The sequence below is a fragment of the Pogona vitticeps genome, chromosome 1, assembly GCF_051106095.1.
Source record: "Pogona vitticeps strain Pit_001003342236 chromosome 1, PviZW2.1, whole genome shotgun sequence".
In the NCBI taxonomy this organism is placed as follows: domain Eukaryota; kingdom Metazoa; phylum Chordata; class Lepidosauria; order Squamata; family Agamidae; genus Pogona; species Pogona vitticeps.
In genome coordinates this window covers 19220782-19240049 of record NC_135783.1, presented here as the reverse complement: position 1 = coordinate 19240049, position 19268 = coordinate 19220782, and the positions used below count along the sequence as shown (strand labels likewise).

The 19268-nt window shown below is 42.0% G+C and overlaps 1 protein-coding gene across 49 annotated transcripts in view; it reads left to right on the top strand.

Annotated features, from left to right (window-relative positions):
- LOC140704068 (uncharacterized) overlaps positions 1-19268 on the top strand; it is a 342640-nt gene that overhangs the window by 104896 nt on the left and 218476 nt on the right. Inside the window, exon 5 of one of the 49 annotated variants that reach the window (XM_078382889.1) lies at positions 7879-7956. The exons of 46 other annotated variants lie outside the window; for them this stretch is intronic. In XM_078382889.1, the coding sequence (XP_078239015.1) occupies positions 7879-7948 (70 nt within the window). In that variant the 3' untranslated portion in view covers positions 7949-7956. Of the gene's footprint in view, positions 1-7878; positions 7957-15808; positions 15901-15941; positions 17459-19268 lie in introns of those variants that run through there. 2 more of the 49 variants (XR_012083184.2, XR_012083185.2) reach the window with 2 other exon arrangements.

Sequence of the window (19268 nt, the reverse complement as noted above, 5' to 3'; positions counted from 1 at the left end):
ACCGAATTGGCAGCCAATGCAGTGCAGCCAAGATAGGAGAAATATGATGGAATTTTCTCGTTCCGCGAAGGAGTCTGGCCACCGCATTCTGCACCACTTGGAGTTTCCGCGTCAACTTCAAAGGTAGCCCCACGTAGACCGTTACAGTGGTCTAATCTCAAGATTACGAGCACATGAACCAAGGTAGTGAGCGCCCCGTATTGAGATAGGGGCGCGGCCGGGCTATCTGCCAAAGATGGAAAAAGGCGGTGCGGACCACCGACGCCACCTGAGTCTTCATGGTGAGCGCCAGGTTCAGATGAATCCCCAGGCTGCGGACCCCACTCTTTGCAGCAAGGGCCACCCCCCCGAACGAGAGTCACCCAAACCTTGATGGTGGGGGTGCCCACCCTCAGAACCATAAAATGCTGTGAATCACATAAATGTCATCATGGTAACCATAATAAGTCTATTTTTCAGTCAAATAGAATATTTTCAACACATTATAACTACAGATTTTTTGCATGTGCACATACACATACACACACAAGAGCTTGTTGGTTGTAGAATGTGTTACAGAACGAACAGAGTTTAGTGTTTATATTTACTTGGGTCAAGCCGGCTGCAGTTCCTTACAAATATCAATCATGTACAATATGTTTAATGTGAATTACTTATAAACACCACATAGGGTTAGATCCCTGTTTAGTCGTACTTAGAGTAAACCAACTGAAAGCAATAGGATATAAGATATTCAATACTCCTGAGGTTCAGTAAAGCTACTGAAAGTGTGACTAAAGGTGGCTCTAACTTGCAATATGTGTTGTGAAACTCAACAAGCATTTGTTACAAATTCCATTTATTTAGGAGAAACATACTGTAGTGTTTACAAGTTCCAGTTTAAGAACTTAAAAAGAGCTATGTTGGATCACACCAAAAATTATTTTCCCAAATAAAAAAATCAAGAGAGAGCGAGAGCGCTTTTAAATAGGCAAAAGCACCCAACCCACTCCAAAATACCATTTTGTCACAAATAGATCTGGTCTTCTCATTGCTTCTGTTATCCGTGTCCGTATGCATGCGTGTGTGTGTTTTGGGGTATTTTTTGTGGTCTGTGCAGTCCCAAGAGGATTCTGGGGGTAGCAGATAGGCCCACACATCCATAAAATCTGCCCATCCCTGGTCTAAAGAGAGGGGATGATTAATTGGGGTCTCATTCCCTCTGGCTGCTGTAAATTGGAGTTAATGTTTTCTCACTTTTTCCAAATTGAAGACTAAAAATAACTTGTTTATTAGGGAAAGTAATAATTTCTGCCTACCTTCCCTCTCTCCTCTCCTAATGTACTGGCTGTACTAGCTGGGAATGATGGGAAGACCCCACATTAGAAAAGGATTGTTTCTCCCATCCTTAGATTGAGTAAATAAACCAAGAACAGCTAAGAGCTTATCTTAAGACAGAGCATTTATTCCCTGAAAGATACCTAATCAGCCACTGAAGTTCCCGGTACTTTCCCCACCTTACTTAGAGTTCCCTAGTATTACCTAATCTAGTCTAGCTTGTCTCAGGATATTTGGGCCCAAAAGTATTGTGACTTTTCCATGTTTTTCTGTCCACCCTGAAAGCTAATATATTTCAGTTGGCTGCAGGGATTGATGATATGGTGCTTTCCAGTTGGTTTTTTTTTTTTTTTTAAAGAAGCTGCTGTACAGTTTCCTGGGAGTGATAGCTCTTTGGGAGCGATAGCAGCGTTAGTCTATGCTAGTATATCAGGCAAAAACAAAGACTAAAAATAAAAATAAAGAAGACAAAAATGTTGTGGCACCTTGAAGGCTAATTGCTATATTTTAATGTGAGTTTTCAGGTCTGAGGAAGTGGACTTCTCCGCGAAGGCTCACATTAAAATATAAGAGTTAAAATTTGAAGAATTTAAGGAGTTTCCTGAAGAGAAGTGAAGTTTGGTTGTGAATTCGGAGAAGTCCCATGTTCTACCATGATGAATGGAGAAAAAAAAGGGGTGGAACCTTCTCCCCTTTGGGAAACCCCATAATCTAATTTCTTCCTTTCTTTCTTACTGTTCTTTTAGCGCAGTCAGAAAGCCCCTGGTTACATTGCCAGAAGTCACACATCCACTTTGCAAATGTATTTTTTGTGGTACATTTTCCTTCTGTTTGGCAGTGGTGACAGAACAGCAAAAAAGTGTGGATATTTATATCGGTCACGCGGAGGAAGAGGAGACCTTGTCCAATTCACAACAGCTTTAAAGGGCAAATTCATTTAGAGAATTGAGTGAAGTTGAAACAATAAAGTGAGAAGAGACGTAAAGTTTTGAAACTGAAAAACTGTCAGCCTTCAATCAGAATGGCCCGTGTGGGGACAAGGCCACTAGATAACAAATACATGGTATGACTAAGACTATTGCAAGATAGTATCATTCCCTCAGAAGCTTTCCTTCTGAGGCCTGACATCAGGGATTCCCAAACCCTGGGTGCTTAGTTAATTAGTTGCGAGCCGTCAAGTTAGAACCAATTTATCGCAACCGTAAGAGGACTTTCAGTGTGAGATGTTTAAAGGCTGGTTTTACTCGTTCCACTCCCCCAGTAGCCACGTGAGGATTTGAACCCTGGTCTCTAGAGTCCTAGTTCATCACTAGAGATGGGCATGAATCTCAGTCAGGAGGTTCGTGCTGGTTCGTCAGCCCGACACCCCAAGGCACTGTTGAATCCCTGCCTTGCTTACCTCCTCGTCTGAGTGAGCGACTGCCGGAGGAGGGACGCAGGCGCTTCTACCAGGACTGGAGGAACGCTCAAAGAGAAGAGCAGTGCATGCCGGCTGTTGAGTGGAGGATCCAGCTTGGGAGGGGATGGGGAAAGGTAACACAATGGCACCTGTAGTGCCAGGCCGACAAACTGGCGCGAACCTCCAAACCCGAGGTTTGTGACCATCTCAATTCATCACTCTGACCACAACAGCACACTGTAATGAAATGTACATTGCTTTTCTTCTCAGTTGCTCTGAGTATCTTACCAAGATTTTCTATGCTGCCTCCACTTTCGGCAGTTTAGAAAGTAAAAAACGGCAGCTTTGTAAGTCCAGGCCTTGAATTCTGGGGTCTTCTCCAGTCACTGAAGTGACATTTCGAAGTAAATTATACCAACATCATTACCTGTTTTATAACATAATTTTATGATGGTACAAAATGTATCAGTATTATAGTTATAAGTTTCATGCTTGCTAATCCATTGATATAATGAACAACGTTGTCAAGTTATTTCCAAAGATAATTTAAAAGGCCATATTATGACATTTCTAGATGCAGTTTTGTAATAATTCTTTAAGTATGCACTTTTCATCATTCCTTTCCCCCCACACACAATCGAAATGGAGAGCAATGAGAAAGTGATAAGGAGTACAACAAGCTACCTAATGAATTGCTTTTATTTATAAAACACACACACACACAGTATACAGTATGTACAGTATATATACACAGTATGTATATATATACATACATATACATACATACATAGTTTATTTATATACAGTATATATAAATAAAAGCAATATACATAGGAGCGTCGTAAGTCTAAAGAACAAAAAAATGGCAGAACTATACTGGGAGGGGGTATTTCGCTCACTCCTGTCACACACAGACTTCTTGAGGTATTCATTAGAAAAATTCTAAAATCCACAGCTAAGGAACACTTTATTGAGCCACCCATTATGCCACAAATTGTGGGAAAATCTACAAGTCTCTTCATCAGCCAAGACATTGCAAAAGCACGTGAGAGTAGGCAAAACAGAGACTTGATTGGAGCTGAAGAAATAAAGTTTGCATGATCATAGTCTGTGATGGAGTAAAGGAAAAGACACTGATTAAAGTGGAGAAAGATGATGCTGTGTGGTTGGAGAACTGTAGGCCTTCCCGTTATTTTATCCCTTAGTTAGGCATCCTTCAGTCTCGAAAGACTATGGTAGCGTGCTCTGTATGGAGGACTTGGAACAGCGTCTAGTGTGGCTGAGGAGGCCAATTCGAGAGTGACAATCCCTTCCACACTGAAGACAAATCCAATCTGTCCCCTGCCCAGCTCCCTGGTTTTGCTGCTTTTGTGACTTCCTCTTTGCCTCGGCCTGCTGGGCAAGGGTCGCTTCAAATTGGGAGAGGCCGCGATGCAGTGCCTGCCTCCAGGCTGAACGCTCAGATGTCAGGGTTTCCCATCTGTTGAGGTCTATTCCTAAGGCCTTCAGATCTCGCTTGCACACGTCCTTGTATCGCAGCTGTGGTCTCCCTCTGGGGCGATTTCCCTGCACTAATTCTCCATACAGGAGGTCCTTTGGAATCCGACCATCAGCCATTCTCACAACGTGCCCAAGCCAATGTAGACGTCGCTGTTTCAGTAATGTATTCATGCTGAAAATTCCAGCTCGTTCTAGGACTACTCTGTTTGGGACTTTGTCCTGCCAGGTGATACCAAAAATCCGTCGGAGGCAACGCATATGGAACGTGTTCAGCTTCCTCTCCTGCCGTGCACAAAGGGTCCAGGACTCGCTGCAGTACAGGAGTGTGCTTACTGGCTGTGGCTTCTCTTAGATGCATGCCCATAACTCAGCTTTTGGAATTTAGACAGATAGTGATGAGACATTGAGCCATTTTTCCTTCGTTCACACAAAGTACACCCAACCTTATTCAATTTTGGAAGCTGGGCCAGAATAGCATTGGGATGGGAGATGACCAGATAATGCCAGGGACGTCCAGATAAGGCTAAGAAAGACTCCTGCCTCTGAACAACCCCAATACTGATTGTCAGTAGACCAATGGCCTTGTTATACAGCAGTTGCCTGTGTTCTTTCCCATGTTCTGTTATTCTGCCTTAAATTGGGCACACCCTTCCATAGTGTGTCATCAGTCTGCATGACTTTCCTGAATGTTGATCCATCTGGATAATCACTGGGTGTCCTAAGACTGGTTACACTCTGTCAGACCAAACCACCTTACAAGGCCATTGTGAGGATAAAGTAGCGAGTAGAAGAATCTCCTATTTGTTTGTTTCATTTATATCCCCATCTTCCAGTGAATCAAAGGTGGTGTATTTGGCTCTTGTACTCCTCCCTTAATCCTCACAGCATCCCTGTAAAGTAATTCAGGGTAAGAGAGCGTAACTGGCCTTAGGTCATCATGGCTGAGTTGAGATTTGCGGTCCAATTTTTTTGCATTCTAGTCTGCTACACTGACTAGGCTAATCACATATCCTGTCACCCCCCCCCCGGCACAAAAACTGGTGAGCAAAGCCTCTTTTGTTTCATATTTGTTCAGTATTTATGCCTGCTTCCGTAACTCAGGGGAAAAAAGAGGAAGGGAAAAATGAAATTGGCAACATGAACGAACTGGAAATCTCACTCTGGATTGCTTAGTCAGACAAAGGCAGAAACGCATATAAAAAATGTTTTGACTCACATGTCACTGAATCTCGGTGCTTATTTACATAGCTGGCTCCAGGATGGCACATGCAGAAATCAGTCTTACCAATCAGACAACTTTGTGGTAACTGGAGCATGGCTCAGGGAGAAACAGAACTTTCTGGTGGTTCCCCTGCAAGAGAAACAACAACAGTCCTCTACGTGACCAGCTTTTTAATCCCATCAGCCAAAAGTAAAATACGAGAAAGAGAGAGAGAGAGAGAGAGAGAGAGGTTATAGCTTTTAGCTATAGCAGTTCTGGAGTCTAATTGTCTTCCTCTGGAACAGTGTTCCCCAACCTTGAGTCCCTAAATATTCTTGGACTACAACTCCCAGCATTCCTGGCCAGCACAGCTAGCTGCAAAGACTCCTGGGCGTTTTAGTCCAAGAACTTCTGGGCACCTAAGTATTGAGAACCAAGGGTCTAGAACCTCTGAGGGCCTGCACAAGCCGGCAAAATGGGACTTCAAAAAATGAAATTCAATGTTAAAAGTTTTTTTTTATATGAATGTTTTAGAGTGTTAAATGGCACTGAGAGCTTAGTTTTTCCCTACTTATAAGAAACATGTAAACAAACACCTCATGTTACCAAAACAGAATGGTAGATTTGGGGCAAGGGGGCTGTGCCTGCATTTTTATATTTTCCCTGCATTGTCCTTTATTTAATTGCTTTGTGGATATGGTGAACTGCTTCAAAGAAGTTAAAAAATGACATAAAGGTTGATGATGCTTTTCAGGATTACTCCTGAAATGCTCTGTGATCCTTTTAATACTCCACCATCCTCACAGCTATACTAGGTGAAAAGAAGGCTCCATGCTTTGAGAAGTGTAATCGCTGAATCATGGGCATTGCTTGTATCTTGACTTCTTCTGGCAATGTCTTGAACCCAGAGCTAGATCCAGATCCAGGTTTGAGGGAGTACTGAACCAGAGACCCCCAGGGAGCCCCTGGAGGATAGTATAGGCCTCCCAATGGTAGGCTTTCTGGATGACAACAGTAAAATGGTGGCTGGCAAGTTCCCTCTAAGGCAGTGGTCCCCAACCTTGGGCCTCCAGATGTTCTTGGACTTCAATTCCCAGAAATCTTAGCAAGCAGAGGTGGTGGTAAAGGCTTCTGGGAGTTGCAGTCCAAGAACACCTGGAGGCCCAAGGTTGGGGACCACTGCTCTAAGGTGCATGGCTGTGTGAGCACACAGTGCTGTGCCACCCTCTGTGCAGTGTTCTTACTCCTCCTTGCACCCATAGTGAGTACAGTATTTCCATCCCATTTGGTTCTGATTGCTGCAGAACCCCACAGAGGTGGGGTGGGGTCATGCGTATGGGGCGGAGTCATGCATGCAAGGGGTGGAAATTAGAGGGAATGTTGGTGGCTGGTCATGGATGCAACTGGATTACTAGCCAGGTGCATAGGGTTAGGCTGGTTGACACTTTCCTGTTAATCTTCCCATAATACTCTGCTGCACGTAGAGCCTGGGAAACCTAAAACTCCTAGGGTCCCCCAGCCACCTTGCCCATTTAAATGTAAGCAGCAGTGCTATATTCTGCCACCACTGGTAGGTAGGTGAGCAGACAGCTGGGCAGCAGTGCTGGCAAACTGTCTTGAGGATCATGCAGTTCTCTTGTGATGATAGACATAAACTGCTTGAATACCATCTCCTGAGAGGTGTGTGAGTCTCCACTTTTGCCCTTCTCTACAGACAAGTGTAACAACTGGAAGTGTGTGCCACTCAAACTTCCTGTTCAACTCGTGAGATCCAGCATCAAAGGGCCTTCATAATCCAAAACATTAAAAACAGGTTCTAGGGTTGAAGCTTGGCTTTGAAATTAAATCTTTGAAATCTGGAATTTATGGCAGTTTTACATTAGCCTTTAAATAATATTTCACACCCCCAGATAATTTCTCAGTTTGTCTATCTCACTGACAGCTTCTGTGGGTACATCCCTATTTTGTTCTTATGCACATGCCTTATGAAAATATACACTATTTAGGATTCTGTAGGGAGGGTTTTCTTACATTTCACATCTCCGATATTTATGCTGAGATCATGCACTGCTGCCTTTTCCCAGAGGGAACCCTTTCCATTACTGTCAGATGGCACAGGAGATATGGAAGCTGGATCATTTGCAACTGTTAATGCCTAAAAAGACTTTTTTTAAAAAGAGAGAGAGAGGATTGTTTTGATTTTCTTATGACACTACTCTTAATGTTTTCACCTGCACTTAACTACATTTTGCCTGTCAAATTGTAATCCCTGTTTTAACTGTGCAGTGAAAAAGCTGAGTAAATGTTTTAGCAGTTCAGGTTTCATCCTGGCACTCAGAGTTGCAAAATGGGAGTTAAGATGTTTTCACTATTGTTCCATCTAGTATAAAGCAATCTAATTAAAGGTAGCACATTAACAATGTAAACTGTGTTTTCAGGTTTTTTTTCCTTTTCTTTCCAGTTTGGCTTATCATTTTTACCATCTGGTTTCTGAAGACAACTTGGAAAAACAGCAACTTAGTTCTGGTTGAAATGCTGCACTTTACTTACACATACAATTTTTTTTAAAGTTACTATAAATAAAACAAAACAATTTGTAAACCTTCTAAATTTATAAATGGAGTAGGTTTTAGTTCAGGAAACAAAATATCAACAGTGTTACCTCTCATAAATGGTATGATGAGGGTATCAACTGATGAGGAAAATGGCTCATCTCAGTCTTTGATTGTGAACAGTAGTAAACAAAGCAAAGGATGTTGCTTATATAGAACTTAAAGTGCTGTCTGGACAGTTTACAACTTAATTATGCAACCCACCCTTGATGAGCTGGGTACTCACTTTATCAATCTAGAAAGAATGGAAGGTTACATCAACTTTAAGCTGGCTAACTGAACCCATTGGGATTGAACTCAAGTTGTGAGCAGAGTCTTGACTGAAGTATTGCAGTTTAACCACTATACCACATAAACCTTAAGTGAGGAGGCAGTTGAACACCATGTGATAGGAGCATGTGTGTTCTTGTATCACATGATGTCCAGTTGTCTTCCCTCTTAGTGTTAAAGTCCATGCTTCCTGTGCAGAAAACCTATATTTCTCTCCCTGATCTCTCCATGTCTGAACCCCTGAAAAGCTACAACCAGTCCATGTTAACCATACTGGTCTAAACAGATCAGGGATGTGACTCTTACATTCCTGTATATGTATCTGTTTCTCATCGAACCTTAAGGCTCTATCCTGCATTTGGGCAAACAATAAGTTTTTAATTTAGTTATTCAGGGAGTTAAATGGTAAGTAACATAATAAAATCTTAGGGGCATATTAGGTCTTTCTGATTTCTCAAGATCTTTACTGTTTTTGCATTCTCAGATTTGCAAAAGCCCTATGCATAAAACAGGGATGGAAAACTTTTGCTCTTGGTGGTTGTATTTAGAGATGGGCACGAACCGGCAGTTCGGTGGTTCGTGCTGGTTTGTTTAGCAGCTGAACAGGTTTCAGCGCTTCAGAGCCCCACCTCCTCTAGCAGGTGCCCACTCAAAGGCAGTGCCCGGAGGAGGCGGAGTAGGGAAGCCAGCCCGCTACCTCTGAGTTGGCTCCCTCTGGAGAAGGCAGGGTTTTAGCGGTTCAGCCACTAAACGAACCAGCACAAATCACCAAATCAGCAGTTTGGGCTCATCTCTGGTCTGCAAGTTTTTCCTCAGTGGGCACAGCTTTGGGCAAAGGGTAAGGCCATAGCAAAGTAGGAGTAGATGGAGTTAGATACAGTTCTTCTCCCAAACTGTACAGCAGACAGCTGTATTCTGTTTTTGTCCTAAGCACTAAGCCAAAAGCTAATAACTTTTAGACATGAAACCCATGGTTCTGTGCCATGTATTTTTTTCTCTCAGGAGTTAGTAAGTCCCTGTGCAACACCTTCCTGGATATAAAAGCGGAGATCACTCAATTTAGGACAATAGCTTCTTGGCTTTTAACTAAGTTACATGCTGAGGCATATCTCAATCGTAAGTCTGCAAACTCACTGGACTGTACAATTAGGATGTGCCTTGGTACATTATAGCTGAACCAAAGTTACATGAATGTTATGCAATAACATTCTGGGCACCATATGTAAAAGAGAGTAAAAGATATGTGTACATCTGGAAAACATGAATTCCAGGAAAAAGTAGTTTACATAAAATTGACATGCTGCATATGACATGCATAGAGTCAAATCCTTATAGTTGCATTTAATATGCTTTATGTTGCTAGCTTTTCTACTAACTTTCAGCTTATGCAGGATATATACATATATGGGGTCTGAGTGAGCCCATAAATACTGAAAAATTGGGTTGCTTGCAGAGGAATTGGAAAGGTGAGAAATGGGCAGAGGAAGTTAAACTTTTTCTGACCCTTCTACACATTTGTTTCTAAGGCCTTCTTCAAAGCTTCCTGCTCTTTCATGTTTTTTTTAAAATTCTGCCATGGGAACCAAATTACAACAGACTCAAATAAATGTTGCTACTGCAAGTGCTGAGATTTTAGAATTGAACAGAAGTGGGGTTTGTTTTGAAAGCTTACACCTTTGCTTCATTCTGAGTTATTTATTTTGGAGAGAAATGCAGCAGCTGTTACAGGTCAAAATTGTAATGAGTTAATGATCTCTGCTTTTGGATTGCTTGAAAAAAACAACTCAGTTCTGACTAAAATGTTGTACTTTACTCACTATCTCAAGGGAGGGTTTTTTCTGGATTTACTATAAACGAAATAAAACAATTAAAACCATCTGTCTTTTGAATGCAAAACATATAAATTTAGAAAACAAAATGCCAACATTTTTGCCTCTCATAAATGACATAATATGGGTTACAACTGATGAGGAAAAATGATTTGTCTTGGTGTTGTCTTCAGATTTCAGTAGGTGAAGCTTGTGACATTGTGGAGACACCCATTTTCACCTGCAAATGTATGTGAATCAAACCACTGTAGGACATCTACAGAATCCAGTTTAAATGCTGATGAGTCTTGTTTGGAAGCTACATATTCTTCTCGCTGGCTTTTCTTCTTCTCTGATTCTATGAGTGGAAAAAAATGGATCAGTTTGAAAGCTATTTTAGATACCAGCTTTAGCTCTAGACTCTTGGCTAGATCTTGAGAGTCACCAAAACCAAGATTCTTAATTATAGTGTTATAAAAACTCACCTGATAGGGAAAAGGTAGGGAAACTTTATGAGGCTGAGACTATGAGGTTGTCAAGGAACGGTGGTTTGCTTTCTAAAATGTATGTCTTATATATTTCTGTTGGAAGGCTTCTGTTAGACCTGTTTTACAAATGTGTAACTGAATCTAACAGCAGGCTCAGAAAAGTTTTGTTTTTAAGGTGATAATAAGATTCTCAGATTCCTGAAGATGGGTGTTTTGGTAAAAAATAATAATAATGTTCTTCATGGTCTTGGTGAATGCACACTAATGGGTTAATCTGCACTTGCACAGAGGTTTCCGGAATCTTCTAGAGCGTAAAACTCGTTCGTCAGGACCGCCCCCCTAGTGCACGTGGTCCGCCTGTCCTGGCTAGTGCCTCAGTTGCTTTTTGCCGCCGCTGAGGTTTCTTCTCTCAGATGAGCTGTGTTCGCGTCCTGCTTTGAAAAAGGAATTTTCTCATTAGAGATCTTTGGATAGTGAGAGTCTTTGTTATTCCTTCCTTCTGCTTCCTGCCCCCTCCTTGAATCCCCTTTCTTTATTTTCCATTGTGGCCTCCTCTGGGCCATTTAAACGGTGCACTTTGTGCTCCAATAAAATTCCATTCACCGACGGCCACAATTCCTGCCTTTTCTGTTTGGGCGAAGCTTCTTGCCCTTTTTGTTAAAAGTTTATGAAACAGGCACTTAAGCTAAGGCAGCAACGCCTACAATCTTATTTGTGGAAACAATCCTTTTGTCCCATACCAACTATGGAACTTGCACCACCTTCTCAGGTTCAATCGGTTTCCCCAAGAGCCTCAGTTGCATCTTTGGCGAAATCAAAATCAGAGTCTAAGACTGAAGTCTCCTCCAATACCAGACAAACAGTCCCAACCAAAGAAGCCTAAGAAACTGTCCTCTGATTCTCGATCCTCCAAACACCAGAAGGACAAGACAACCTCTTCCATCCCGTTACAAGAGCAGCAAACTATTTGCCTCGATTCTATATCTGTGGAAGATGACGATTATTTGCCTCCGCCTTCAGGCCAACCACCTTCGCCTCTCTTGGCTCAGACCCCCTCGTGGGCTAATACCTTGACTGAGGTTATGGTACTGCCTCGTTATGACCATTCGAGCCCTTTGGGTTGCTCTGTCTCTGAGTGTCAGTCGGATTCAGCTTCCATCACAGATCCACATCATCCACACAAGGGGACCCAAAAGGCACATGATACACCAGGGACTGGTCCTACTGATGTCGACTCTCCGCTTCCACAGAAGTCGACGGGATTACTTGCATCCCATGATTCGCTTTCACGGTACGGTCATCCCAAGAGGGTTACCCTTTATGAGCCACTGGTATATTATGAGCTCCCGCCACAGCGATACCGACACCGTCAATACCGGTACTGGTGCTCCGATACGGAGGTCTATATGGAGCTTAAACGGCCCCGATACTCATACTACTATTCCTATTCTGGTTCCAAATCTCCTCTTCCATACCAACCGCGATACTGTGATCAGTCCTCCTTGGCATATGTCTTCTCGATACCGGTACCGACACCGAAAGTTCAGAAGTCCTCCAGAAAAAAGGAAGCATACCTCACATCCTTCTTCTACCACACTGGTACCAAAACGTGTTAAACCATTTTCCAAGTACACGGTACCACGCACTGTACCTGCCGCCCGTCCGCAGGTTCGCTCAGTTCAAGTCACCACCACCTATGCTGGTCCTTCACCAGTATCTCATGAAACCGCTGATGCTCATTGATCTAATCGAGCTAAACCACCTAAATCTACCACTCGGGATCCAGCTCTTAAACAAGCATCAACCAAACAAGCCACCGCACTGGTTGATACAGTTGATGACCCATCTTCTCCAGGCCATTCTGCGTCCTCACCATCGACGGATTCTGACACCTCTGACTCCATGGTATTCCCGGAGTCTCCTCCTAATCTGCCTACCCCTGACTCTGATGTCGCTGACGTGAACCCTCCCTCTCCATCAGAGGACTTCACGTCGTATTCTCAACTAATCCTACGTATCGCTAAAGTGATGGATCTTGATGTACAACAAGCAATACAGTCTGAATCCGATAAGGTTTATGAGGACATTGATGAGAAACAACCCCCCCACTCCGCATACGTTTTGTTACATCTTTGCTCAAACCGATTAAACAAAATGGTCAAAAGTACTCAGTAGTTGATGGAATAATAAGTAACCAGTTTACCCAATGGTCCATTGGCAGAATAGGTGAGTTAACATATGATATACAGCCACATGTATCCCTCCAGAATAACATACGTTGCAAAAGACCTTAGGGAAATCTAATTTGTGATGCAGAAGTACAGGAGTTGTGGTGGGTTAGGTGAGAGACCTCTATTGTCCAGCATCCTGTTTCTCACTATGGCCAACTAAATAACTATGGAGATCCATCAGCAAGACATGCATTGAAAAGCATTATCATTCCCCAGTTACTCTTGTGGTGTAGAGCAGAGGTCCCCGACCCGGTGCTGGTCCATGGCCTGAACTGGACTGGGCCGCGGAGAGAGAGCTCCCACCCCACCCCCGCACACACTCACCCCCGCACACACTCACCCCCGCACAGCTGATTTGCACATGCGCGCACACTCCAGCACGCCTGTATGAGTGCCATGCTGCTGTTTGCATATGCACACCCACACATGCACGTGAGCGCGCACACCTGCACAAGTGCCGTGCCATTTGCGCATGCACACAAGCATGCAAGAGAGAGAGTACACGCTCCTTTGCACGTGCGCATAAGTGGGGGGTGCCCCGCCTTCCCCAGCCAGTCCGCGGAGTGAAAAATATTGAGTACCTCTGGTGTAGAGCTTAGAACAGTGATTCCCAATTTTGGGTTCCTAGATGTTTTTGGACTGCAACTCCCAGAAGCCTTCACCACTAGATGTGCTGACCAGGGTTTCTTGGAGTCATAGTCGAAGAATATCTGGGACCCAAGGCTGGGAACCACTAGCTTAGAATGTGTAGTTCAAGGAAATCCAAATTCAAATCCCTTCTTGTCCGTGAAAGCCATGGGGCCCTTAAACCCTTGGGTAACTCAGTTGTTCTTGGACCGCAACTCCCAGAAACTCCAGCCAGCAAAGCTAGTGGTGAAGGCTTCTGGGAGTTGCAATCCAACAAAACCAGGGTGACCCAGGTTTGGGAACTACTGCCCTAGACAAACACTTCACAGCTTTTTTTGTGAGGATAAAAGGGTGGAGAGACACATATGCCACCTTGAACTCACTGGAGAAACGGTGGGATATAAATGAAATAGATAAGATCTCTAAATCTTGAGATCGCTTGTAGCACTGTGAACAGCAGACAATGACAGCCTTATCCATCAAAAAACTACAGGTATCTAAAGCTATTTCAGGACATCTACTATAATGATCATCATCACATCCGGTTGCAGCAAATTCTATGCAGCAGCTTCTATAAATAAGCTGTGAGACATCTATCTGAAAAACAACCATGGAAGGCACTTGTGCTGCTCTGTACGTTTTGGGAAATAATGCATACTTTCCCCTGCTTGTAGATGAATGGGAGATGGGTTGTTGTGTTGGAAGTAATAATATGAACCTTAAAGGAATGAGAGTTTCTTGTATGTCAGGAGATGGTGATCTTAACTTATAATTCTCTAATGATTTTGCGGGTCATGTGATTGTCTGCAGCTGTAATTTCAGGTGCAAAGTCTTCATTGTGAAGCCAGAAATTCTACATGGATTCCTATTAAAAATCAGGAAGCTTTCACGTGAATGTGTTACTGTAACCTTTTCCTGTTGTCTTACAAGAGGCAGAGAAGTATAGAGGAGATCTAAAAACAGGGATCAGATTGTTCCGTGTTGTATAGTAGACAATTGTTGTTTGAATTTCAATAGGAATAGATCCAATTCTCTTGTATTCGGGATGATGGGCATTTGAGCATTGATGCTACATGAAAATAATAGAATGCATATTATTCTAGGCAGTGCTTACGTGTATCCATTCCATTTTGCTAAGAATGTTCTGTTGTTGACTGTACTTTGATGCACCTTGATTGCACTGTCATTCTCATAAAGCATTAGAGGTGAATGTCATCCCCTTAAATAAAGGCCTATTAATAAAATCAACAAAGTTTTTTCTATAATATGCCATTTGAAGACTTAAAAAAAGTGGTTGTAGCTAATTATACTTGCCTCTTTTTGTTAACATTAGGATGTCTAGTATTGCACATCTACTCACAACATTGTATATCTACTACAGGGCCTTTCCTCATCACTTTTCCAGCTAGTTATGTAAAGTGCTATATACAACACTGCTCTAAGTAATGGACTGTTCCTGTTTCTGTAAATAGCAGGTTGGTTTGGTCTCAGTAAGGCTGTTTTGTTGTTTTCATATTTTGTTCTTAGATCTCAGGAATTTAAACTAGTAAAGCTACTACAATATTGTGGTTGTTATGTGCTGTTAAGTCGCCTCCGACGTATGGTGACCCTATGAATGAGCAATCCCTGGAATGTCCTGTCTACTACAGCCCTGCTCAGCTCTTGCAAACTCAAGCCTGTGGTTTCTTTAGGGAGTCAATCCATCTTTTATTTGATCTTCCTCTTTTCTTGTTGCTTTCAACCTTTCCCAGCATCATTGTCTTTTCCAGAGAATTCTGGTTTCTCATGATGTGCCCAAAACAGAATAACCTTGGTTTCAACATTTTTGCCTCCAGAGATAGTTCAGGCTTGATTTGATCTAGGATCCCCTTGTTCGTCTTTCTGGCAGTCCAGGGTATCCCAAAGCTCTTCTCCGGCACCACATTTAAAAACAAATCAATTTTTTTTTCCTGCAGTAAAACCACTACTTCCAGCTAATCCATTTGCAAGTTTTAATGATTTATTTCAGAAGAAAGAGAACAATGCACCAGTGGGATGTAGAATTTATATTGCTGCGCACATTGAAGAGGGAGAGCATCTTCTTCCCTTCTCACTGCTGTGTGTCTCTGTCCGTCTGTCTGATTTGCATTCTCAAAGCGAATCCACTGGTGGCGTGAACACTGGGTTGTGCATGACAAAAATCCAAGACAGCTATTGCTCTTGTACAAAAGCAGAATGCAACCCTACTTAGATAGTAAAACTCAATGAGCCATTGCACCAAGCTAGAAGGTACAGAAGCTACAGCTGTAAAAAGCATCAAAGCTTCTGCCACTTTAAAGCTGTTGAACCCCACCCAAAGAAAACATTACGGGCAAGACCTAGGTGCCAGATGTGATTCATATGGAATAAGCTAGGAGATCAGTCTGTGGCTGTTATTAAAACTGGTAATGCTGTCAAGTTTGGAAGAAGTAAGTAGAATTTCATTAGAATTTTTTTGAAAATGGGGACAGGATTCAGACTAGCCTAAGAAGCCAGCCTTGTATTTGGGAAAGGCATGTTAAGAGCAGGACTGCTGTGTGTCATTGGACAGAGTGATCAGTTTTTAAATTGTTTATTCAGTAAACAGAAAATGATACACTTCATTGAATATTTCTTTCATAATCTGAGAATCATAAGGGATGATCAACTCTAGTTACTCCCATTGGTGGACAAATGGTAAATTGTCACTGATATCCTTTTATCTGTCTGCTCTGGCTTTGTTTTGTGTAACTTATGCTAGCATCATAAATAGTCCTCCATAGAAGAAAGAAAAAGAGAGAGAGAGGACGTCTTTGACTTAATGTGAACCCTGTTCAGTCATTTATTAAACATGTAAGGATCACACATGTTGAGGGGGCAAGCCACTTTCAGTAGGTCTGAAAAAGGAGCCTACTGTACATCTCGTAGGGACACTGTGCCCCCCTTTGCAGGGAGCTCAATTTGCCAACCTTGGAAGGAGGGAAGGGTGAGTCAGTCCTAAACTTGGCTACCTGTACCTGGTGGGATCAAACTCAGATCATGAGCAGACTCTTGACTGTGGTACTGCAGTTCAACCTCTGTGCCACAGGGCTCACAGTTTAATTTTATTAAGGTGTTATCTGTCTTACAATTATCACATTTGACACTTTCACTGTCTCTCCATTCCTCTTATCCCTACAGAGGCATTTCCAGTTCACATTAAATCTAGAAATTTTTATTTGTCGGTATATTTTGACCAAAATCAAATTTGCTATTGTATTACTTAACTTCATTTTCGCTGCGATATAAACTGTGCACAGTACACGTGATAGGTAACATAATGTTTATGCAAACACAACCTAGCTGATTAAGTGCAGAAATCTTGCTTAGAACTGTTGATAATTAAAAATCCTGAACTATAATGCGACAAATAATTTAGTGATTGTTCTCATTGTAAGATGTGCAAGTCACTGATCACTAGATGAGGGCCGGAACTGTTCATAAAAATAGGACTTGCGGAGGCCTTATGCAGTCATAATACACACCAGAATGAACTCTACTAAAGACAATAGGGTGTTGTTAAAGGCAGATTGGGATAATTCTGTTCTTTAAGGCTGCTGTGTTGTATCATTTTATGTGAGTGTAAACACCATTGACTTCAGCGAGATGTATGCCTGATTTAGCATTAATAGGATCACACTGTATACAAATAAATTGTATAAATCTCCTCCTGTGTCAGAAAAAGCATAAAATGTGCAGGGTAGCTTTAACTTGACTTTGAAAGATGAGTTACATATTCATTTACTTATGAAAGCTTGCAATTTGCATGATTTTTAAAGTAGTTCAATAAAGGTATCCCCTTACTCTTGGATTTGAGTAATCCTCAACCACCAAGCCTTTTCTTAATTCTTTCTGGACTATTTAAGATACCTCCAAATAGCTGCTCAGTAGCACCGCTTTGCACTCTCTCAGTATCAACCACAAGGACTTCTGAGGTGACTACAAACTGAAAAAACATCCACTCACCAGGTAAAACTAATAATTTAACTTATTTGGCTATAATTGGCTCATTTTCTTACCTGGTAAATACATTAAATTATAACCCAAACCTTCTAATGGAAGTTGCCATGTCTCTGTATTGTTTTTTTCCCTCAGCCCCCAGCCCAGAAGAAACTTTTACAGGCAGGGAGAGGGGAGGCAATCACAAAAGTAATTAGCAAGTCCTTTGTTTGGAGTTTGGGATGGAAAATTCCAGCCATGCTTACAAGGGATGATGCTGGCTTTACAACAGGGATGTTGGCAAGTCTTTGGATCAGAGACCGAGTCTTTATCCCCAAATTGAAGTCTATATTATAAACAGGGTTTTCCCCCCAGAAAAAAGGGTGGGTTCTGAGTTGTGAGTCAAGGTCAAGTCGTTGAAAAAAAAAACTGAGTTCAAATCCAGTCACCAGTGCAACTTAAGTCTGACTTGATAGCGAGTCCTGTGACTCAAATCCCCATCTCTGCTTTATAACCTAATTTTGAATTCACCTCATACTAGCAGATTCAACACGGACATCTGCCATGAATTTATAAGACTCTAACCTGCCATTTTTCTGAACTATTCATGAAGGAGTGGTGACCAGCCTGAAGGAGTGGGCTTTGCTCATGAAAGCTTGCAGTGGTTCAATAAAGGTATCACCTTACTCTTGCATTTGAGTAATCCTGAACCACATGGCCTTTTCCTAATTCCTACCAGTAAGTGATTTATTCTAGCATTAGGACTGCATGCTTTGGTAAGACACCTTCTTGGCTGTAAAGGAGCTAAATGCATAAATGCAAACACAATCTTTATTTGTTTTTTAAATGGGCTTGAAGTTAACATACATTGGCTGAAATCCAGTAGTAAGTCACAACTAGAGTATGCCCTTTGAATCAGCAGTGATTTGGTGAGTCTAATCCATTATTAAGTTTGACTGATACAATGGGCCTACTGTAATTGTGACTTTTACTGGATTTTGGCTGTTATTCCGCTGCACTGCAGTAAGTGTTTAGCACTTATAAATAGGAAGGTTAAGAAACATATTGTCTACAGTTGTCATGTAAAAAAAAAAAAAGAACATCTAACTGGTACTTTCACAATTAACCTCAGATGATTTTATGTCTTAGTACAGTAGAAACAGTTCCCACCGAAAGTCTGTAGGGGGTGTTATTAATAAAGAAATCACATTAAGGCTCTACAGTACATGAATTTTTAGGATCTCTGCATTTAACTTGCATTCTTGTGTACAGATTTTGCAACCTTAACTTCTAAGGCAACAGTTTATATCCACATTCATGACTGTAAACCGTTTTTCTAATTTATGATTTCAGAGAGATTGCTGGAATTTTCTTGCCATTTTTTAAAGCAGGCATATTTTCTCACCAACAGCAAAGGTTGTGAAAAATTAACCTGTAGCTAATACTGACTGCAGTTAATGGAGACTGTACTCCAGCACATCTGGGAGGTGATGAGTGAGGAGGAGGCTCCCTTCGATTATAAGCGACTTGGCATTAGAATGGTGGTTCTCTATCTTGACCCCCCAGATGTTCTTGGACTAAAACTCCCAGAAGCCTTCACCAATAGCTGTGTTGGCCAGGATTTCTGGGAATTGTAGTGCAAGAACATCCAAGGACCCAAAGTTGGGAACCACTGCCTTAGAAGCTCCATTTTAGATTACAGTTCTCAGAATCCTCCAGCTACCATAGCCAGTGATCATGTCAAGAACAGGTTCAAAAGAAATACCTACTGCTCTGGATTTTTAAAACTCATTACTATGCCTATTGCATTGGTATTTGAATTCACCTTTATTTTTGTTGT